This window comes from Chaetura pelagica, unplaced genomic scaffold, assembly GCF_000747805.2.
Source record: "Chaetura pelagica isolate M959 unplaced genomic scaffold, ChaPel_1.0 scaffold79, whole genome shotgun sequence".
NCBI classification, from domain to species: domain Eukaryota; kingdom Metazoa; phylum Chordata; class Aves; order Apodiformes; family Apodidae; genus Chaetura; species Chaetura pelagica.
The window spans coordinates 6,236,963-6,260,133 of NW_009969339.1; the positions used below are offsets into that span (position 1 = coordinate 6,236,963).

Consider the following 23,171-nt stretch of genomic DNA (forward strand, 5'->3'; position numbering starts at 1 on the left):
CCTCGGCAGGGTGCCCTGGGAAGGCAGTCCCCTTCGTTTGGGCACCTGCTCGCTGTCGTGGCTTCTCCGGATCCCCGCGTGGAGGAGGCTCAGGCTTTGCCGGCAGAGTCCTTTGGAAGCTGGCTCTGCTTTTTGGGGGGCGTCTCTTAGTCTTCTGGGGGGCTGGGCTGGGACAACGAGGAGGCAAAACTCGCTGGTTTGCAAAGGCTCTGCTTTGATGCGTGCTTGGCCTGGGGGAAGGTGGAAACTTGTAATACAAACGGCAGAAGTAATTGCTAGCTAGAACTTACCTCCATGTGCAGATGGAAGTTCAGACCTTTATGTAGTTTTGCTCTGCCTGGCCCTGCATCAGAGCTTCTCTGCTCTTCCTTTCCTCTTAAAAGGGTGTGATGCTTTAGTACCTTATGAAGCTGGGCCTCTTACCCTGTTTGCAAAGCTTAGTTGACACCTACAGCTTTCTCCTTGGTCTGTGTAGATTGTCTTTACAGGCATGTAAATGTTTCTTCGGACCTAGAGAGGGCAAAACCACACCTGTGGGTACAGTGCAGTGAGCTGGGACAGGCCTAGCTGCCTTATAGGCGGGGGTTTTCAAAAGCACAGAGGATGATGGCAAACACCTAGGAAGAGGCATTTGCCAGTCATTACAACTTCTATCCTTTCTCTTACAGATCCAAGTGTGGGACACAGCTGGTCAAGAACGCTTCCGGACAATAACCCAGTCTTATTACAGGAGTGCCCATGGGGCTATCCTTGCCTATGACCTTACTAGGAGGTCCACATTTGAATCCATTCCTCACTGGATTAGCGAAATTGAGAAGTATGGTGCTGCAAACTTGGTCATTATGTTAATTGGTAGGAATCTCATTTTAAGTATTATGTTTATACCTTCTCTTAATACGTGTATAAAAACCCCTTCACGTCCCCCCATTACTTACAGCATCTATAAGCTATGCATCAAAGAAGAATGCAGTTGTAATTAAAACAGATCAGAAACTGTGTCAATATGACCTAAGCTTAAAGAATTAGGAAACTCACAGCCTGGTCCTGACAGGACCAAACTCATGGCACACAGAAACCTTTTCACTTGTTCCTTTCCTACCAGAATAATGCAACAAACTTGCTGCTAGTCTAGCAAGCAGGGACAACCTTATTTAGGTTAGAATTGCAGTAAGTCTGACCGTATGCTCCTGATGCACAGGAATTTAGAGGCTCAGTAATTCAAGACCAAGTCGAATGCACAGAGCAACACAACTCTTTGTTCTCATCTTTCCTATCTGTTCTTCTGATATGCCTGTACATTGCTCTGTAATGGGACTCCAGTCAGGCAAGACAGTAGATGGAAACAAGGCTTTCGCAGAGCACAAAGTAGTCTGCTTCCATTCCTCATTTATTTCCTCTAGCATTCAAGAAACTTTGCTTCTTGAGGAAAGGAATGGGTAGAAATTTCTGAGAAGGCAGCTGGTAGGAAGCAGTGTGGTTCTTTCCCTTTGGATTTCAGGTTATTGCTCTAGCCTTCTCCAAGGAAGAAGCTGCAAATGAGAGAACTGGTGTAGTAAAATGACAGAGCTTTTCTTTACATTCCACTGCTCCTGCCTGTTCCACTGTGGCGTTGTGCTGAGACACATGCAGCTGCAGCAGCCCACACTGGCTCCTGAGGATAGACAGCCCTGAGCCCCACAGCCCCTGGGACCTAAGCTTCTGCTTGTGCCCCTAGCAAATGCCTTCCTTCTGCTGTGGTGGTTCCTCCTGTTCTTCCTCTGAGGAAACAAACAAATCCTGACCTGCATGTTACTGCTGTGCTTGGAATGAGTAAGGGGAGATAAATATCCATGGCAGTGATACCACAGAAAACTATGGTGGGGTTTTTCTAACTTAGTCTAAAGAACAAGACTTGGGCTTCTGGTGGGGGTGCACTTTTTGTTTACAGAAAAAATCTGAAATTGATAAAAATTGAACTTTTGTCAAGGATCCAGCTTGGTGCTTTCTTTCAAAGCAGGTGCTGTTTCCTTTACCTACTTTCGTAGCAAGTCTTTGTACATGAAGGGGGCCTATAAGAAAGCTGGGAAGGAATTTTTTACTAGGGCATGTAATGAGAGGACAAGGGATAGTGGATTAAAACTTGAAGAGGGCAGATTTAGATTAGACATTATTCACTATGAGGACAGTGAGACACTGGAACAGGTTGCCTAGAGGAGCTGTGGATGCCCCATCCCTGGAAGTGTTCAAGGCCAGGCTGGATGTAGCTCTTAGCAACCTGGTCTAGTGGGAGGTGTCCCTGCCCATGCAGAGGGGTTGGAACTAGGTGATCATTAAGGTCCCTTCTTACCCAGACCATTCTGTGTTTCTATGATCCATGATTTATCTCAAACATTTTATGGCTTCTGACAGATGTTGACTTAACAGCTTCAAGTAAAATGTTTATCTGTGTGTGTGCAGAAACTTCTTAAGTATAGATTTTAAGCATCAAGATAGCTGATATGAATTCTTGTCTTTTTTGACATTATCTTAAAATTACTGACTTGTGTAAATAGGTAATGTTAACATCTGATTGAGCAGGTTCTTCCTGGGTTTTGGCGAGGGTTTTTTTTTTGAGAAACTTCTTAAGTATAGATTTTAAGCATCAAGATAGCTGATATGAATTCTTGTCTTTTTTGACATTATCTTAAAATTACTGACTTGTGTAAATAGGTAATGTTAACATCTGATTGAGCAGGTTCTTCCTGGGTTTTGGCGAGGGTTTTTTTTTTTGAAGGAGCTCTGCTTTAGACTAGCAACATTCCAGATGTTCAGAGCTGAGCATCCACTTTGAAATGTGTCAAAGTAGCGTGACAATAGCTTAACACGTGGCTTCCACTGAAGGTGGAATAAACATTCATGCAACATTCCTTTGGTTTACTATGTGCAGTCACAACACCAAGATTTCCACATTTTTTTTCAATACTTCATTTAAATGCTGCCTAATGTTTAAAATCACTAGGGAACAGGGACCAACAGTTGATTCCAAATAATCCTCTGGCACCACTGCCTACAGCAAATAATTGGATGAACACAGGACTTTGGGTTTGTTTTTTGTTGTCTATTGGGTTTTTTAAATCTAATTTGATATCATCATATGATTAGCTGCAGTTTTGATCCACATTCTATGTTCAAGGCTCTGACATATTCACATCCTGGTTTTCTAGTAATTCTTATTTCTAACAATTTTATTATTTGACAAAATTGACTGTATTGCACTTTAAAGATGCATTTGAGGAATGAAATTATTGAATTACCTATTTGCCTTCTTTTTAGGGAACAAAGCAGATTCCCTGGATCAGCGCCAAGTCCTGTTTGAAGATGCCTGCACCTTGGCAGAGAAGCATGGGCTCTTAGCTGTACTGGAGACATCAGCAAAAGAGGCTCAAAACATAGAAGAGGTCTTCACATTAATGGCGAAGGAGCTAATAGCTCGAAATACTTTACAGCTTCATGGAGACAACCCTCCAAACAGCATCTATCTTGATTCCAGGCCAGTGATTGCCACTCCAAGTGTTGAGAAGACCCAGTGCTTCTGCTGAAGAGAGCTTTCAGGAGGTGCTTGGAAGTCATCATCCTTCTCAGGCTGTGTGACTTAATTTTATTCAACTGATGAAAGTGTGCTAAGTGGCCTCAAAAGCCACCTCTCTGATATCTCTACCTTGCAGTTTTGCTTGTAAGCATCTTCACAGGTGGTTGTTGCTGTTGGTAGCACAGGTTACTTTGAACATGGCAGCTGATACTTTAACAGGAACTTCTGAGCTGAGAGAACTCAGGAAAATGCCAGCCTTGCCTTAACCAAAGAGAGCTTTAAAAAAAGTATTGCCTTTAATTTAAGCCTTGAATGATTTTCTGGCTGTGTCAGAAGAAAGTTTGCACCAGAGCTCTGCATTGATTGGACCCTTCTAAGCTATTGCCTGTTCTAGTGCAAGCTCTTTGATTACTTTGCCAGTAGCTTTAATAAGTCTGACAGATGCTTGGACAGCACTAACCCATTGCTGCTTAAGTGTTCATTACAGGGTAGTCCTGATGTCAGGCCTGTAGCTACCCATCCCAAAGGACATCATAGAGTACATGATTTCAGATCTGTACTGATTTTCTCACCAGAGAGAGATTTGGAGATAGCCCTGGGGTTTCAGAGCAGGCAGAATATGACACACTAGGAGGTCCCAACCTCCTTGGGGTGAGAAAAGTTGTCTTTTCATTTTGTTCTCTAATTGCAATAATTGTTTCCAGTAGTCATCTCTGTTTTGCTACATAGATTTGCTAGGAGTAGTGAAGCTCTCAGGGCACCAATAATCAATGCTGAGGTGAAAGGATTATTTTTTTTCTCCTTCTAAGCTTGTAGTGCTTTTGATGTGCTGATTTAAATCAAAAGCCTTCTGTAGTTTATGTGATGAGTCACAGGCTGCTTGAGAGGACGTCTGTAGCTTTTCAAGGGAGTGTGAAGAAAGGATTTGAGGTCCTGTAAAACTCAGCAAGGGGTAAGATGGTTTAATGATACAACCTCAGCTTAGAGCAGTAAGGGAATAGCAGGGAGTGCACCAGAAAGCTACCCCCAGGCAAGTATATATGCTACTGCTATGGAGATGTAACACCTTGGCCGCAATAGGTTTTGTGTTGCTCCTTCCAACTGCAAGCTCTGACTTTGTGGGGGCTCACTGCTTCTGTGTTCCAGAAATGAAAGAAGGGTATGGTTTTTGTTCATTGTTTTGTTTGTTGTTGGTTTTTTTGGGGGGAGCTCATTTGTGTTGGGGTTTTTTGTTGGGTTTTAGTTGTTTGTTTTGGTTTGGTTTTTTGGTTTTTTTTTAGTAGATGAAAACAGGGAAGGAGAGGAAGTAAAAGAATATTACACAGATGAAGTTGTTTTACTACAGTCCACATGTACCAAAGTGCATCACTTTGGTAGTTACTGTTAAGCTACTGGAAAATCTTGTTGGAGAAGCACAAAAAATAAAGTAGAAGGAAACAGTGGCTTATAATATTGCAAATATTTCTATTAATGCTTCCTTGGCCAGATTCTTTGTTAGCTGAATTAGCTCATTCCATGTGATACGTGTAAACTGAGGGAGAAATCATCAATGGTAGCCTCTCAGCCTTTTGCTATAGTCAGCTGTGGCAAAAGCTTCATCTTAAGGCATCCTTTTTCTGATCTGTTTACTTGGCAAATCTTAGTTTCATCTTGACTCAGTACTCGCCTAGTAGTTGCATTTCAGTTGTACATTTAAGCAACAGTAAACACCATAAACTTTCAAAGTAGCTTAACAAGTACCAATCCAGCTTCCAAAACTAGTTTCTATACCATTTGTCACTAGGAAAACAGTAAAATATGTTTAATATTCTTGTGTTTAAAATCCAAACTACTCCCAGTAATATAGTAGTTTTTTAAGTATCTACACATAAACTGCTAACAAGCTTTGTTCAATCTCTGATATACTAGAAATAGTATTTGCAGCAAATACTCATTTTTAGGAGGCCTTAATAGAAAAGTATTGTGTTCCTCTCCAGTTACTCTTCCATTAGCCAAGAACTAGAGGAGGAATCTTACCAGCAGAGTATGATTCTGTATGAGGTTACTTTGCTTACCCTCAGTATGGAGGCTTCTGCAGACTTATGCTCCCTTAACTGCCCAGCACAGGCAGGAGGTTACAGGGCTCTTGCCATTCTCCTCCCACACACGGAGCTACTTGCAAAGTCCTTCCTTAGCAGCGCTGTGCAACACTGGATCATGGAGAACAGGCTTGACTGTGCTTTGAGCAGTACTGTTCCCTTTACCAGGTATTATTGACTCCTCACTCCTCTTTCAAGAAGCTAGTCTTAAATACCTGCCTGTCATGCAACTAAACCAGGAGTGTAAGCTCTTTTTGCTGGTTCTGGTTTTTGGGCAGTTATACTGAATGGCTTCCATATAGGTTTTTTTAAGCTGTTCTCATGTGAATGAAGAGCAAGTTACAGCAGTTGCTATCAAGAAGACTTCAAAGTGTGCATTAGTAAACAGTATTATTCATGAGGCAATATGTGAAGAAAGCTATAAGCTTACAAAAAAATCCCTCTATTATAGTGTAATGTAATCTAGAGACTGTAAGATACCAACCACTAGATTAAAAAACAGGCAGTCTAGCTTGTGCAGTTGTGCCTTTCCCCATCAGAGTGGATGGAAGCATGCAGCTGTGACAATGCAAGCTGACCAAAAACCATATTAACTGCTGTGGAACCTTATATTAACATATTTGTTCCGTCAGCATCATATGCAAATCCTCTTGACAGCATCATAAATGCACTTGTACAAAGTACTATTCTAAAAATCACTGCTGTCCCATGACTTTCAGAGCTGCACATCCAACTTGAAGATGAGCTTATGTTAAACATTTATCTGCTTGGAATAAGTCCTTGTATCTTGGCTGTCCTCCTTTGCTGTGGCACATTACTTGCATGGATATCAGAGCCATGACAGATGTGACTGAGGCAGCACCTATCCGCAAGAGGTAACCAGATAAATATTTTAAAATGGAGCAAACTCTGACACCTCCCAGAAGCTGACTGGCTCAAAAGCAAACATAACTGCAATCCAGTGATGTGGAAGGCATATGGCACTGCCTATGTGGTCAAGCTTTTCCTCATACATAGGGAACAGGCTTAGTAACAGAAGCTGAGGTTCTTATCTAATCATTCCAGTTAATGTTTAAGAAAACTCTGAAAGGAGTCAGAAAGCAATTTCCAGGGCCTGGAATGAGCTAAAGAACTCTATCCTGAAGCCTCCTTTCAGTAAGGAGATGCATGTCTATGTTTTGGACAGGGAACTGAATGTGAATCTTCCCCCACCCAAATAAGTACTCTAACCAGTGCACTGTTCACCCTGTGGGGTGCCAATCAGCAGATTTTTATTTATCTCAGTTCCCAGAACACCACATCTGGCTGCAGGCAGAGGGACTTTAATACTCATTGCTCTGGCTCCTGAAGCCATTTTCAAGCAATTCTCAAGGAAGCGGGCCAAAGTCTGTAACTACACGAGGAAATGGTGGGACACGAAGAGTCCTTTGCAAAGTTTTAGGCAGGCTAAGACTCCCTTTCACCTCCAAGTACTTCAATTTTCAAAAGGAACTTGCAGTTTGAGAGAGGCAGGACTTTAAAAAGTCTTTTAAGACACTTTAGTGCTGCTGTTCTAAAACCTGCTTATCTCAGCTGCTTGCACAGGCTCAGTCCATGCAATCACATCAAGCTGGTGCCCAACAGGTGTCAGCTCTGGCTTGACTGCAAGTGACAGATAGCAAATGGATAATGGCAACAGCAGCAAGCAGGGGGAGGAGTTTAGCATATCTGCAATTTCACATTTTCTTGCCACAGCTGTGTCCATGAACATCACTGCTTATTAGTTTTCACTGCCAAGTGTCTAGTTTTGCCTACCTGGCGTGAGGCTCACTGTAACTACAGTTCAAAAATGCCTCTCTAATGCCTGCATTGGAGTAAAACTGACTTTGTAGTAACTTGATCCCTATAGCAGTCCTGTATTGCATCTCAGTCTAAAGGGACATGTGGATTCCCTCATTTTATGCTGCTGCAGCATTAATTCCATCCATACAAGGTTTGCTCCACACATCACAGTATGTTCTGAACAGACATCTACTTTCTACCTGCTTTAACAGGGAAAGAATTACTATGTATTTCCTTAAATGAGAAGTGCTCTTCGCTTGCATGATCACATTCAGAACAGTCAGAATGGGCAGCACTTACCCCAAAGATGCAAAATTTTCTACCAAACCGTATGTTTAAATTCTTACCTAAGGAGTAAAGTCAAGGCACTTTAAGTGAGAGCACTCATCATTTTTGAAACTAAGATCTTATTGGTGCAAATTTAGGGAGCCTTTGTACCTTTTTCCTATTGACACTACTCCTGTTGGCCTCCAGTTCTGTACCTTAGGTATTTGCTTAAAGAAAGCACAGCATAACCAAAGTCATCACTGTCCACATTTTCACATTAGAAGTTTGCCTGTTTATTAGTGATCTTGCAGAGGAAAAACAGTAACTTCTAACACACTTGACTAATTTCAAAGGCCTTATTTTTTTCAGTCATTCCGGTTTGGGGGTGGACCTACCACCAGCAAGATTCAAACTAGAAGTGACACACAGCAGCTCTGCTTGATGACAAATACCTGCAGTTCTTTAACTTACAGAACAGGAACCACACCACACTTCAAAGCAGGAGATCAGCAGACACTATCTGTTGTGATGCACTTGACTACACCAGTTCCCTTGCAGCTAGACTGAGCAGCCTCCACCAAAACACCCACACAAGCAGTAAAGCATGGTCTTTCTGGCCCCTTCTGAAGGAAAGATAAGCCATGTGCTCTGGTTGGTATGTTGACTACTTTTCTGCATCTTACCAGAACTTATCTTTGTTAAACTTCTGTTTGAATGCAGCTTCTGTTTGAATAGGGTGTTAACTTCTGTTCAGTAAGTAGGGGAGGAAGAAAGGCTGATTTCTAATTCAAAGCCTTCCATTTTTGCTGTTTCTCCCTCTCTGTTTTAAATGCAATTTCCTCAAATTACATTCAAATCCTTTTCTTACTCTGTCACTTGCCTCTGGGAAAAAAACCAAAGATGATTTTAGACTTAACTGTTTAGAAAGCTAAACTCTTCTTAAAACCCCTCAGCATCTCAGTATGTTTCTAGTGCTTTACTTTCAACTTTATGCGTTTCTGCAAAAGAAAGCTTCCTTCTGAACACACATAGGCTTAAAGAAGCATGTGGATTCTCAGGAAATAGCATCTAGCAATGCCTGGACTTGCTGTCCAAAAAGCATTACAACACAATGATCAATACAACATGTCCTGCAATTGACTCTGTTCAGGACAAATACAATTTATACCATCATGCAGAACTTCCTTCTGAGAAAGCAGGTCATGTAACTTCCCACTAATGGCCTCATATACTCCTTCAACAGTCGAATTGTCTCAGCTGCCTGCTCAGAATGTGTTTCTTATGTTACAGGCTCTTTGCTGAAAAGGTTATAACCAAGATAAAATTCCGTACTCGTGCGATACAACTCTGCAGGAGTTAAGAGTAAGTGTCACAAACACCCTTATATTTACAGAAACACACACACAAATAATCAAGCTGAAACACAGAAGCTTCAAACTTAAAAGAACAGACAAACTTCTTGTTTCATTTTTTTGATTTTTTTTTTATTTGGGAAAAGTGCTTCTTACAAAAGGCAGCTGCAAAACAATACGTTATAGACCTCAGAACAATTTCTCATTCCATTTAAAAGTGAAAGGAGAGGCAGTCTAGGGGACAAGAGCAGCAGGAGAACAGATCACGGGGCATCCACAAGTCAATAAAAAACAGCAATAATGTAATGCAAGGTTAAAATTCCTGTGCTAGGGCTTTGGTGGCAAAGTAATTTCCAAATGCAAATTATGGCCAGAAACTGCATGACTGCCTTTGTAAGCAGTAACTCACATAAGCTGAACAGCTTTACCAGGCAACCTGCCCAACTCAGACGCTGAGAGGCACAGCAATCTCCTAGGGAAGCTCATGGCTTAAGTGGTTACATCAAGTTCTAAAACTTACAGAGCGATAAAGCTGAAGGGGCCTCTCTGGTGTTTCTCTGACCCCACCTTGGGTAACCGGATTTCTGCTCCTGGACAACCCTGATCATACACATCAAAGAGAGCTGGCATATTAAGGGGTGCCATCTATTAAGTTAAGCAATAGTTAAGATCACTGCCACGGACTGAGCTGAGACCACTAAACCAGTTTCATGTCCAATCAGAGGCTAGACTTCATGCACCAAGAGGGGATGGAAAGATGGTTTTGTTATTTTTAACTTATACAGAGTTTCCCCATCCTTGAGGTCCAACTCTACATTTATCTGTATATACACATAGAGAGTTCTCCTTTCACAAAGACGTTTTCCTTTCATGCTAACACAGTAAAAACCCAGAACGTTCACACCTGGTTCTGGTTACACAGTAGTAATAGTAATGTGCAAGTAAACAAGAGACCAAAGTCACAAATGAAGATGTGTACATGAGGGGGCTGGAACAGAGCTGATGCCAGAAAGAGAGTATTTGTATCCGGCCTGAAATCAGAAATATTGGTACAAAGACAGAAAAAAGGCCATCAGCCAATTTACATCCCCACTGCATGGCCACTGCTCATTTTTGTATCTGGGCTCTTCAAAATGAGTGTGGAGGTCCTGTAAACACTTTAACCCTGGAACTGGGTGAACTCTGTTGGGTACACAGATGAAGCAACAAACCTAAGCTAACTGTTTGACAGTTAAATTCATTTTTACAAAAACTAACATTTTAAAGATTTATTTCATGTTATTTGTTTTAACAGGGGAAAAAACAACACTCCTGGGGTGGGAAGGGATGGGAAGAGACAGACCCTGGGTAAAAGTTATTACAACAGCACCTGGAATTGATTGGCCTGCCTAGGAGAAACACAGGCACTGCCACAACACCACAGGTAATAGCTACTGCCTGAAGCCAAGACGACAGTCCACACTCCACTGACAGGTGCTATAGATCCAAGTCATAATAATCTTCCAGCTCATCATGAAACAAGTCCCACTCATCCTCGGAATCCGTTAGCTCATCATCACCTCCTGCTGCCAACAGCATAAGCAACATCTCACCAAGCTCAAAGGTCACCACCTCATCCTCGTCAGTCTCGAACGGATCACCGTTCTCTCGCTCCTCGATGAACTCCCAGAACCGATTCCTCCGCTGGGCCTACAAGTGGAACACAAGTATTTCTCCAGGTGACCAAGCAGCTCAAGACAGTCATCCTTCCAGAGGCTGACACGGTTCAGCCCTTGGAGTACTTTCTGACAGGCCAGAAATCATGTTTTCTCATTCATTAATGCTGCCCAACGTTTTTACTTCAGCATGTTGGTGTACTAGATAAGTTTTCAAAATTCACCCTTTCCATCTTGGCCTCCAGCATTCTCAAAACTTTAGACCACCACCTCCTTCAAATTCACCAGACATCTCACAGAAGTAATAAAAAATGTCAACATTTCCCCATCCTCTTCTCAAGGCAGCTGGTTTAACACACCCCCCTCTCGCACTCTCTCTGTACAGCAAAGGACAACAAACATCAGCACTGACCCGGTATCTACTTGATGTTCCCACTTTGGGTCTCTGTGGCTCCTCTCGACGGCCATCAGGATACGCATGTTTGTAAAAACAGTTCCCTCCAAACGGACAGCTCCCACGGCCTTCATCAAAATACCTGCATGGCTTGTTGCTGAAAAGGAAAATACCGCAACCCTTACTCACAGCAGACCCCAACCAGACTTCAGAACTGCATTTACCCGTAGCCCAAAAGGATTTCAGGTATCGTTCGGAGCTGAAGGTATTTTGTCAGTATAACACCTACACGCAGAAATACAGTATTACACAACATGTGGGGGTCAGTGCATGCACAGGGACACTACTGGCTCACAGCACGCAAGATCATACTCCCTTATGGCTACACCACCCGTAGGCTGTGTACAGAAGGGAAAGACTGAGGTCAAGGATCCTAAGAACGGCTGTGCAGTGCAGTTGCATGCAGCTGTGGGCAGACAGGCAAGGATGCACTTCACATGTGAAGATGAAAAGGAGGTGCGAGAGGGCTTTATAGCAACACCCTTCTTCTCCAGGTGTGCCTTTACCACTGCTGTCCCAGCTTGACAAAAGGCTGTAGTGCTCATACCTCATTGCCTCCTTGTATTTCTGAATCAGTTTCTGCTTCTCTTCCTTCTCCTCCACCCAGTACTCACTTGGAATGACAAAGTTAGATGTTATCCGACATTCTGGGCAGGACCTGGGGAATGAAGAGACTTGTACTGCAAAATTCTACATTACAGGGCGCTCTCTCTCCTATACAACAAGTGAAGGCATGTAGTCATCCTTAAACATGTATTTTACCCACACACTTGCTGTATGGACTTTTTCAATCTAGATTCTCTTACACAAGAGGATAATCTAAACTCTCCACTTCAAGAACTCAATGGCAATGGCAGCTGGTCAGCTTGTCTCAGAAAAAACACTTCACACAGACTCCTTTTCTTTAGAGTTAAGTAAATTTATTTTGGTTTGATTTCTGTATTTATTTGATTGGAGCTTTGTTTTCTAGAACAGCCTTTAAATGGATAAATGTTTTGTCGACTGATTAATGAACTAAGGTGGTTATGAACTAACAAGCATACATTCTGAACTGGTTAATCTGTTTCCAGATTTCTGGCTGGGTGTCCAAGATGTAAACAGTAACTACTGGACAACATGGTACTAAATAAATGAAAGTTACTTTCTACCATTCAGTGAGTGTTGCAAATTCAATCCATGTTAACCAAATCAGAGTGTAACTTCTTATCCCTAACAATTACTTAACTTCTGAACTGTAGTTAGTATGCATTAAATGCAGCCTCTGTGCAGTCTGCATCTGGAAGTCTGCTGCAAGTTGTCACAAGTTACTAAGTTCTTCCATAATAACAAAGCACAACCGAAATGGGAAAGCGCCTCACTTTATAATCTTGCTCTCAAACTGTTTAGCACTCCTCCACTTGCGGATGCACTTGAGACAGTAAGTGTGGCTGCAGTTGGAGAGGATCCCAAAGCGGCGCTCGCTAGGATTAGCTTTCTCATACACCACCTCCATGCATATCCCGCACACCATGTCTTTACTACGCTGGACGGCAAATGAAAGCTCCATGTCCTTCTCGTGAGCTTCAATGCAAGACTGAAAAGGAGAGACAAGTAAAACTACTAAAGAGACAACCGGTCACCTGGTGAACTCTAAAGCAGGTTTTTAAGCTCAGTTTTACTCTGCTGTTTTACAAAATGAACAGAGTATGATTAAGCTGGAAAACCTTTACCCTCAAAAAAAAATTTGCTCAGATATTGGGGAATAATCAATTCAGAATCCAAATTCCTTTTTTCAGTCATTGCTTTTAAAAGGGGAGAAAGGCAATCTAGAAGACCATCCAGTTTTACTAGATGAAGAACAAAGCTTTTGGATCCTTAAGCAGACTGCTCTCCCAGCACAGACAGGGAAGCCCAGCTGCTTTTGAGTATGGCCCTAACAGGAAACAGTCCAGTTTACAACAGGAATTTCATTCACTGTCTGACCTGCATGCACCTTCAAATGAAAGGGAATTAGTGACAGGTGACTGTGGGGACTTAGGAAGCAATAACTTAAAGCTGTTTAACACCAGACAGTTATTTGCTTACCTTGATGTGCTGAGATCTCTGTGCAGCATCAATTGGATGCAAGACCTGCAGTCCACACATATCACACACATCCCCATGGATATACACGCAGTTTTCCCCATAACGACATTCTCCTACTGCAGCGTAGGGGCACAGCTCCTTCTTTATCTCCACATCTACTTGCTCCTTTTCATACTCTTCCTCAATCACTATTTCCTCCAAGGGTGCTTCAGCACAGGAAGGAGCAGCTGGGAACAAAATTAAGGACACTAAGCAATACATTCAGCTTTAAAGCACCTGGAGTGAGAACACACTGTTTTAATGCAAAGCAATCTTTGGGTAACCCTGCTCAAGTTATCCAAAGAGAATAATAAAAACAACCGAGGTTCATTTCAGTCCACGTTTTACACAGCCTCAATCCAAACTAAGTTATTTTCCCACTTGAGAAAGCACAACCAATTTCTTCGTTCTCCAGCCAGGCAAGACTAAAGCAATCAAGATTTCAGCAGTCAGATGCGGATCCATTTACAGGCTAAGTCTGCACTAGAAAAATCTCACTATTCCTCAGCAGCTTAAGTGCTTTGAGAATCAACCTCTTACCAGCTAAAGTTAACAGGCTTTTCCCCAGAAATGACACAGATGAAGCAATGAAGGTGCATCCAGCATAACCAAACACTAGTATGGAAACACCACACCAGCAGTTTCCTATCAGCATGTTCTTGTTCAGCCTGAACAGACTTTCACTTCTAGACTCCCACACATCTCTAGGAATGATACAAAAAGCTGTGTCCACACCTCTCACCAAAACAACTTGATTCTAGATAGTTGCCAAAAAGCCTATCCTCAACAATCTGACACACACCTAGCTTTAAAAAACTGAAGTTGAGGGCATTTTCACTGCATTTTAAGCTAGGTATCAGTTTTTGCAAAATCCTAAGCACATCCCCTTAACTAATTCTAAACTGAAAAGTCTAATTTCTCCTCCCCATTTAGACCACTGATGATTAACACTTCTCGCTGCAACTCAGAGCACACGCTTGCCTGTGCGACCACAAGCCAAACAGCTTTTGAGATTACATAAGTAGAATGATAAACCAAGTCACAAGACTAAAACCATCAGTTTGAAAATGAAGATACAATAAATGCAGGAGAACAATTTACTTTATTCAGAATAAACACAATGAAGAACAAGAGGACTTCATTTACATAACCAGAAGCCATTCTGAGCAATAAGCTATAAGCAAGTGTAACTTTTATAAGCTGTTTAAGCACTGCATTTGGAGAAGTAAGCAAAAACTATAAAAGGCATACTGGGATCCGAAAAGGTAAAGGACTCCAAAAAAAGATCAGAGGCAGCATGCTTGCACAATTTTCATCTCCATGGAGCAAAGAGATACAAGAAGCACAACATATCAGCCTTTGGACGTATGAAGAAAGAGCAGATCCCCAATAGCTCAGAGTTTTGAGGGATAAGCAAATACTGAAAATTAGCATGGGAAAATATTACCTCTCAAAATAAGCTCAAGTCTGCTTCTTGAACCATCTCTGACTTTACAGGTCACTCATACTGATCTTAGGTCAGTCTTTTTGCTAAAAACATACTTTTCAAAAGCAAGTGAGTGACAGAACAACAAGCAAACTGTCAACCTGCTAATTTTTCAGTAAAAGATCCCCAAACAAAAAAGTTTGTCACCTTCCTCTATCCCATGAGTTCTAATGAACTGGCACCAATAAAAGTAACAAGTAACCACCTATTAGGAGGCTCTATGTAGTCTTCCAAGTAGCTGAACATAATATGAAAATTTGTACTTATTAACTGAAATCCATACCCTCCCCGCATTTGAAATCCACAGTCTCCACTTCCAAAAGAAGCAACAAAAAAAATCACAACTGCCAAGCACTTTTATTCCCTCAACTGCAATTTTTGGCAATGTTTTTTCTAGTTTATGTTGTTACAGATTTTTTAGCTAGTTGCTTCACATGACATCATCCTTACTGAGGAAGGACAATTTAGGAGATCATGGATGGTTGCGCAGAAGCCTATTACAGAAAAATGCAGCTGAGTTGCTCAGTTTCAAAGGAATTGAGTGATACAGAATTTCTTTTAATGGGGTTAGCAGGATGATTTTTGCTTAAGACCAACCTACATCCCTGGAAAATGCATACCTTTGAATGACAAGGCACATTTGAAGCTGAACAGAAAAATTTTCCAGAATCACCTGCACTTCTTTAAGGGTATCTTTTTGTCAAAACTTTCTTTTCTAAAGATTGTATGTGTTAAAAAAACCCAAATATACTAGCTGAGGCTGAGAATAAAGGCTTTGAAGTCTTACCCCTCCAGAAACTGACTTAGAAACCCATTTATTTACTTTGCTGGTGCAGAGCAGGAGAGAGTAGAGCTTTACATCTTGGCACAAAAAAAAAGCATAGAGTTGTTACTTTAAATAACCAACATCATCTTAAGTCAAGCACTGTACAGCTACTAAATTGCATCCCAGTCCACAATACCATTCTTGCACAAAGAAGTACAATCAGTTCTTAGTGACCACATATTTAGACAACAAGATATAGATCTATGAATGTCAGCCTTTAATAATGGCTCTGGGTGCTTTTACAGTATAAGAAGGTGGCAGAGGGCAAAATATGCTGCCAGTGACATTAGCTTTCCAGTCCCAGCCTCCTGTGCTGTTCCAATATCTCAGCCAGAGGGGTACTTCTATGAAATAAAAATTAAATTAGCATTTCCACTTCTGAATATCTCAGCTTCAATAACCTAAAGCCCTGCATACATATCACCTGTACCTACTGCATTGCATTTGCTACAGCTCCACTTCTTTGAAAGCAAAATTAGACACTCAAGACACACAAGACACACAAGACTCCACTGGTTGAGTAGTTCTGAATCCAACATACCTCAGAGAGTAACATTTAGTGTCAGCAATTCTCTCTGCTTTTTTCAAAACCATCACTCTCCAGCAGGTGGACTCAAGCCCTATCTTCTCACTGCCCATTTCAGTCACGGTTAAATTAATATTTCATTACCTTCAATTTAAACACCATCTGCTTTGTAGAATCAAATAGGTTCACCTTGTAGCAGGAGGAAATAGCCACCCAATTCAGAGTGTTTGTTGTATTTCTGTCTTTATACTTTCCAATTATTCCAGAACATCTAGCAGCAGTACCAGCAGAACAAATGCAGCAATGTGGTAAATCTATACATGAAACAAGCAAGTATCTGAAGAACTGTCAGTAATTTCTTTGTTAGGCCCTGAGGTCCTCTTCAAGCTATCAGGTTTGGTCCCAGACCAGAGAATCATCTGCATTAGCAATGCCTTGCCTCATTGTAAAAGATGAGCCTTCTAACCCAAGCTAGACAAGGTTAGAATGCCAACACTGAATCTTTAGCATTTTTAATAGAACTGAAAACACACAGACTTCTAACTAATCTTGAGAAAAAGGTTCCATTTTCAACTTTCCAAGTACCTATACATTTCTGTAGGCATTTGACAAGAATAATATGTAAGCCTTTAAAGTATAAGCTATGAAACACACTGCACACATTTTCCTCATCCCTACAGCAAGGTTCTTAATTTTTATACCTTGACAAAGACAGCAGCTTCAGAAAAGCAAATTTTTTAGAACACAGCTCTTAAGAAGTCATCGTGGGAATTAGCATCACACAGCACTATTTACAACAGAAATGGCCAAATATGTTTGTACATTAAAATACATCAAATTTCAAAGGATACAAAACAGAATTTGTAACAAGATTCAGAGAAGAGAATGTTATTTAACTTAATCCGTGGCAGCCACAAGTCTCCATTAAAAATAAGCCCTACCCCCTAGAAAAACTGCTTCAGGAAAACTGAGTTAATGGTATAATGGAATACTCCTATACTTCAGAAACCTAGGAGAAAGCAGCAGCTCTGCTATAAGAAGTAGGTGCATTTAAAAGATCTCTGGCTGTTCAAGCTAGAAATTAATTGATTCCAGTGGAAGGCCACCCAGCCATTAAGGACTCTGAAAGCCCACAAGAGACAGAGAAACTGGACTCGTTCGGCTTAAGCCATCTTTCCATCTTCAACTACTCAATGGAGAGGAAAAGAGAAACAACAAACCACAGAACCAGACTCTTCTCAGATGTGCTCAGGACAAGAGACAGATAGCAAGCTGAGGCAGGGAAAAAATCCAATTACATACTAGGAAAGAGTTTTTTTCCTCATGAAAGAAAGAAGTCAAACATTGCAAAGGTTGCCCAGCAGTTGTTAAGGTGTTTTGAACATCCCTGAGAATAGAGATTCAAACAAACAAAGCCCCTGGCAACCCAACATAGCTGTCTCTGCTTTAAGCAGAAAAATCACCTAGATGAAATCTAGAGGTCCCTTCCAATCTATATTATTATATTGCCACTAAAAGATTTAAAAGAGGGATCCTTTGCCTCAATGAATATGGCAGCTGTATCTTTTATGAAAATAAGATCGCCTATTAACAGTCAGAAGAAAAGTTTTCACTCCTTTGGACTATACCCAAGTCACTGATACAACAAACAATTTTATAATCAAACTTCTCAGTAACACTATCAAAATGTTCATGTTGCTTAATCATTCCTTTCCTCCTTTGTCCTCCCTCAAATCAGATCAGAGCAGGCTCCAGCAGCAATCTAACTTTAAGAAGGTAATTCTTTTTTCAGATATAAGAATCTGAGTAAGTGCTGTGGAGACAAAGAAGTGCAATCTGAGCACTGGATGAAAACTCCAAACTCTTCTGGACATCAGGTGTCCCTTTTGGACCTAAACGATAACTATTCGTGGCAATAAAAGTGAAGTTTTAGAGAGCTAATATTAAAAGTTATGCTATAGTAAACACGTTCAGCCTACTTTTCATTTACATTTTAAGTCTTTGTACTTGCTACACAGAAAGAAGATGAAAAACATGCTAATCATATAGTCTGGTCCCAAATTAGGAGCTTCTTCAATCTCATTGTCAACATGAGCTGTCACAGCATTAGAAAGTCAAGTCTCAGAAAGGTAACTAGAATAAATGACTTTCAGCTTCTATTCCAAATCACCACAGGATTCACAAAAGCAAGCATTAGACCTCAATTAATTCTATGGTAATCTGCACCTCCACTGAAAAAATCTTTAAAAGATTGCAAAAAAACCTCCAAAACAAACCAACCAACCCACCCAGCCAAAAAAACAAAAGCAGCAGATTAGCTTTTCAGAGTAGTGATATTAATTGCATCATGAGTATTTCCTTCTTCCATCACATATGCAAACTAAACTTCAAAGAAGGAGATTCTCCAAGTCATTCAGAGCTGTAACAAGAAGAAGCCAGTTGTGCAGAGACTGTCTTTTAAGTACACCTGGTTTCAGAACATCAGGACAGCAATTGTAACAGACGTGGAACGGTCTCAGCGTTCATGTCAGTAAATTAAAGCATAAGTTAAGGGCAGTTCATATTAAGTGATTATAAAATATGAATAGCTGTACTACAAGAAAACCAAAAGAATTAAAATAAATGCACTACATATAAGCTACTGATCCATGACAGAAATTTACTGTTATCCCATGATCAGCTTACCACGTCCACAGTATGGCTGCCCAGGGACAAACTCTACAGCGTTCACCCAGTCTTCAGCACCCACTCCTGCAGCTGCCAGATCTATATTTTCATCTTCTATCTCAGCAATAATTTCTTCAACTGTTTCAGGGAGTGATGTGAAGTCTGAGGACATTGAGGGATAAATCTTTGCATCTGGATTCACATCAGTCACTTCTTCCTCTTTCAGTGGCTTGGTATGTTCATATCTAAAAGTTAAAACACATAATGTCAACCCTTTATAAAAAAATACCTCCATAAAGCAGCCTAAAGTACTGAAAATAAACTGATTAAGATGTAAACATTATTCAGAGGAGAATCTAAATACGGCCTGGAAGAGAAAGCCACCGATGACCCTTTATAGAGACTCGCTTCCACTTGTGTCAGCTGTCAGCACTGCTTAAGGAAGCAGATGGTACCTATGATTTTGGAGGAGATAGGAGGGCAATTCTTACTTAACTTACACAGAATGAACCTTAATTATGCTCAAAACTAGTCATGTAACTATTATGCATATGCAGTATTGCTGAATGAGATCAATTACTTCATTCAGCTTTAAAAGATAAGACTATGGCCAGATGCTGGTATCTTGTGGGAAAGATGCAACCAGAGTCTTCTCAGAGGTGCAGCAACAGGTTGGCAGCCAGCAAACACAAGTCCAAAATGGGAAGTTACTATTAGACATAAAGAAAAAAATAAGAGTAGTCAAACACTGGAACGTGTGCCCAGAGAGGTTGCACAATCTTTATCCTTGCAGATAATCAAAACTTGACTGGACTGACCTTGGGCAACCTGACCTCATCTAGTTCTGCCTTCAGTACAGCTCCAGAGATCCACAGCAATAGGGATTATTCTAATTCTATATCTGAGCATCTTGCCTCATTCAGATTTTATGCTGTATTTTTGTGGCTATTTCTAATGCCCCTCTGAACTTGCTGTGGAAAATGATGCTCAGAACACTTTGATCCCTGCCACTCAGTAACAGGAAAGCACCATTTCGCTCAAAAATCTGTCTTTCAGCAACTAGTAGACTACATCTGAAAAAAAATTACAGGTGTGTCTTTGAAGTCTTAGAAATTTGCTTACTAATTTCAGAGACAAAAGGAGGGAATTTTTGGTGATAATACTAAACTTTTAAGCAACTATGATTCATTTACCTTCTATCAGATTGAAAACAACAGTGTCATAGTTCTTGAATATTGAAGAGATGCTTTTAGCTGAATGTCAGCTTTTTAATCATAAGGAAGCTGTGAAGAACTATTTTTAAAGTCAAGCCTGCAGTCCTCTACACTAGCAGCCTCCACAGTGATATGCATGCACCCTGTAGGGTGAACAAGAAAACCCACTGGGGGGCAGAAAGAAAATACTAGAACTTCTTGCCATTTTCCCCCTAAAATATAAGAAATTAAGTTTTAGTATTACTAATATTTAACATACAGATTGACAGCAGTGTCCTCAGTCAGTACATATGTCAGAGGGTCCCACATATGGTATGCACAAGGTGTCCTGAAGGAGGAGCATATGTTCCACTATGCAGTGGCGTTGCCAGTGGCATCCCCCCAATTGTTCCTTCGCATTCAGTATATTTCAGCACACTGCCATTTGCTCATGCCCAATTAAATGGACTGACAGATTACATTATCTTGTTTTACCTAAACTAACTCTGACAAAAGCCAAACAAGTGACTTAAAAAGATTGCTGCAAACAAACGGAGGACAGGAAACAACACTGATAATGTGAGCAGAAGCAAAATAAGAAAATGTCAGACCAAACACTTCTACCCCTACCATGAGCTGTTCATTACAAGGTAAAAACGATGCCAAGCTCATGAAATCAGACAAGAAGTTGGGGGGAATAAATAAATCGAGATTACCAAGAAGACTACTTCAAACATAGATTTATACCCACTATTATTAACAGCAAACCTGCTCTCAGTGTATATTGTGCATTGAGATATCAGCTGATGGTAGTATGAAACCATCACAACGAGCAAGACATTTAAAATCTAATCATTCAGAACATGAAGACAAACCTCTACATTTTTTTTTCAGATATTTCAAGTCATGTGATCCTCAATCCAGTACTTTACAAATAAATGTTGTAACAGTGAAAGAAAAAACACCATACACCACTGGACCACTTGTTCTTCCTGCTGTGGTAAAAATTACTGAAATAACACAGGGCAAACAATATGGCAACAAAGTAAAACACATTCCTTTGCCAGCAAACACTTCTGTGAAACACACAGAACACAAAGATGAAGATTTGAAGGAACAAATAGTAGAACAAGTTTTACAGTGTGTTTACGCAGTTTTCTGTACAGCTGGATGAAAGTACAGATAATTAACATGTCCCAGCCCATGACATCTGCTAGATTCTGTTTCAATACAGAAATACAGAAAGAACTACTTTTTGTGAGCTACTAAAGAAAAGATATACTGCAGAGAGATATTATCAACAGTACAACTTCTTCAAGAAAAACAATGTTTTACAGAAAAACTGTGCAAGCGTAACCACTTAAGAAGCTGCTGGTTTGCGTAGAAAAAATTATTCCAAGGTAAGATTACAGAGGTAGCACAGCACCAGAAGTTCCTTCACTGCATGGTTCATAGGCAACATATTGTAGCAAAGATGAAGCCAGAAACAGGCTAAGTGCTACAGAGTATCACCAACATGATTAATTTTTAAAACACCTCTGAATAGTCAAATCCTTACAATACTTCATGATGAGATGGATTCTGCACCACACACATTTGCTGATTATCTCGTAGTAGAGTTAAAAGTTGTCAAAGATTAGCTTTGCATTTTCCTTTCTCTACATGACAAATGCTTCAAATTGGCTGAACATTTCTGTGATGACAAGTTGCTGTCAATAGTATGCTACTTCAAAAGTATTTTCAAAAAAATAAACTTACTCAATCTGTTCCTTCAAGGTAAAGATGTTTTAAGAACAAGTAACTGCTTTTTGAAAGAATTGAGTAGTATGGAGACTTCTGAAAACAGCTGTTCCGAAACACTTCCACCATTATGCAATTTTGTTGCCAAAAATGATGCAAGCTGTCACGTACTGAAAAAAACTCTCTTATCTTGTACACTTAAACTTGGAAATAAGATTCTTCAACTTGTTTAAAAGTCTTTCAAACAACCAGTTTGCTAAAATCAGGTGCTAAAAAATTTTTGTCTTGTGGGGTGTGATATAAAAAGTTTGGAGACCACTGATCTGCATGATTGAAAAAGCAGAAGGAAGAGGCTAATTTTTTTATCTTTCTTATGCATAGCAACCATATATTAAACATTACAGCTAACTATGAACTACCTTATGAAGTCATGATGCAACTATTTAATCATGCATGAGAGGCACAAGATAGAATATAAAAAAACTCCTGATACATGCTTTAGTACAGTCAACTTAAGATGATGGAAATGCTCCTAAGTCCTTGTAAAGCTTTGCTACACTAGGAAACCATCCGTTTCCTTTCTTCGCACTTTTTTTTCCTATTTAATTATTTCAGGAGTATAAGCCATACTGTTTCCATAACATAGGCCCATTTTGTACAGGCAACACTGTAGAATCTACATAACTACACTCCAGTTACTTTTCCCAAATGGCAGTTCAAGTACAGAGAGCAACAATTGCTGTAGAGAAACAAAATTGAAAAAAAAATAATTTACCTGTTCAGGCTTTTACAGTCACTTACCAAATGTAACTCAGTTCCACCAGTTCAGCTAGTCTGAATGCAGTCTCAGATTTCAATTAATTCATCTACTCACGTTAATAATAAAACCCATGCCGTGAAAATGAGTACTTTAGTTCTCTTGTCACCTTACCATTGCTTATTTATTTGCACAGCAAAGCAAACACTACAGTATTTAGCAAGAGAAGACAGTGAAAATAAGCTATTTTTACAAATAGCAAAGTTGCAATGAAAGTCAAAAACATTTTTAAGATTTATTACCTCTCTATGAGCTATCTCCTCAGGGAGAGATGTAAAAACATGTTATATCTTTACCTGCAAAGATCTCCGTAAGCACAGCATCCTCGCTGATAATACCTGCACACCATGGCAGACTGACTAGTGGAGAGGTCATGGGAGTAGCGACAGTTCTCTCCTTCTTTGCAGACTCCATGCATGAAATATCTGTAAAACAGAAGATTACTGAGTTAAGGAGAAGGCCTGAAGCTGTAAACAAACTATTCTGGTAAGTTACTCCATAAATCAAGGTACTGCTGAATTAAGAACACCACTAATGGGACCATGCCTCAGCTATTCCAGTGAATTGCACTGCACATTGAGGGACTTACGCTTACCAAAAGCCTGAAAAAAACCTACAAAGCAAAACCTTATCCTGAGC

The 23,171-nt window shown here is 40.4% G+C and overlaps 2 protein-coding genes across 3 annotated transcripts in view; one reads left to right on the plus strand and one right to left on the minus strand.

The window, feature by feature from the left end:
- RAB19 (RAB19, member RAS oncogene family) overlaps positions 1-3,557 on the plus strand; it is a 4,910-nt gene extending 1,353 nt beyond the window's left edge. The window contains exons 2-3 of the mRNA XM_010005874.1: positions 596-852; positions 3,292-3,557. Of these exons, the coding sequence (XP_010004176.1) occupies positions 596-852; positions 3,292-3,557 (523 nt within the window). The remainder of the gene's footprint in view (positions 1-595; positions 853-3,291) is intronic.
- A 5,635-nt stretch (positions 3,558-9,192) lies between these two features.
- On the minus strand, positions 9,193-22,956 carry MKRN1 (makorin ring finger protein 1). Of its 2 annotated transcripts, none has more exons than XM_010005821.1 (7): positions 22,829-22,956; positions 18,801-19,027; positions 13,239-13,465; positions 12,533-12,747; positions 11,722-11,832; positions 11,157-11,271; positions 9,193-10,754 (listed from the first exon to the last, which is right to left on the minus strand). In XM_010005821.1, the coding sequence occupies exons 1-7, from the start codon at positions 22,948-22,950 to the stop codon at positions 10,542-10,544; spliced, it is 1,230 nt and encodes a 409-aa protein (XP_010004123.1). In that variant the 5' UTR covers positions 22,951-22,956; the 3' UTR covers positions 9,193-10,541. The 2 variants fall into 2 exon arrangements, with proteins under 2 accessions (XP_010004123.1, XP_010004124.1); XM_010005822.1 differs by having other exon boundaries at positions 11,133-11,271; positions 22,829-22,953.
- Positions 22,957-23,171: the final 215 nt, after the last annotated feature.

Excerpts from the sequence above, each read along its gene's own strand:
- MKRN1 (XM_010005822.1), bottom strand. The coding sequence starts at position 22,950 with ATGCATGGAGTCTGCAAAGAAGGAGAGAACTGTCGCTACTCCCATGAC. Across the intron at positions 13,466-18,800 it reads GCAGCCATACTGTGGACGTG|CTGCTCCTTCCTGTGCTGAA; the intron begins GTAAGCTGATCA and ends TTTTGTTCCCAG. Across the intron at positions 10,755-11,132 it reads GAACATCAAGTAGATACCGG|GCCCAGCGGAGGAATCGGTT; the intron begins GTCAGTGCTGAT and ends TTCCACTTGTAG.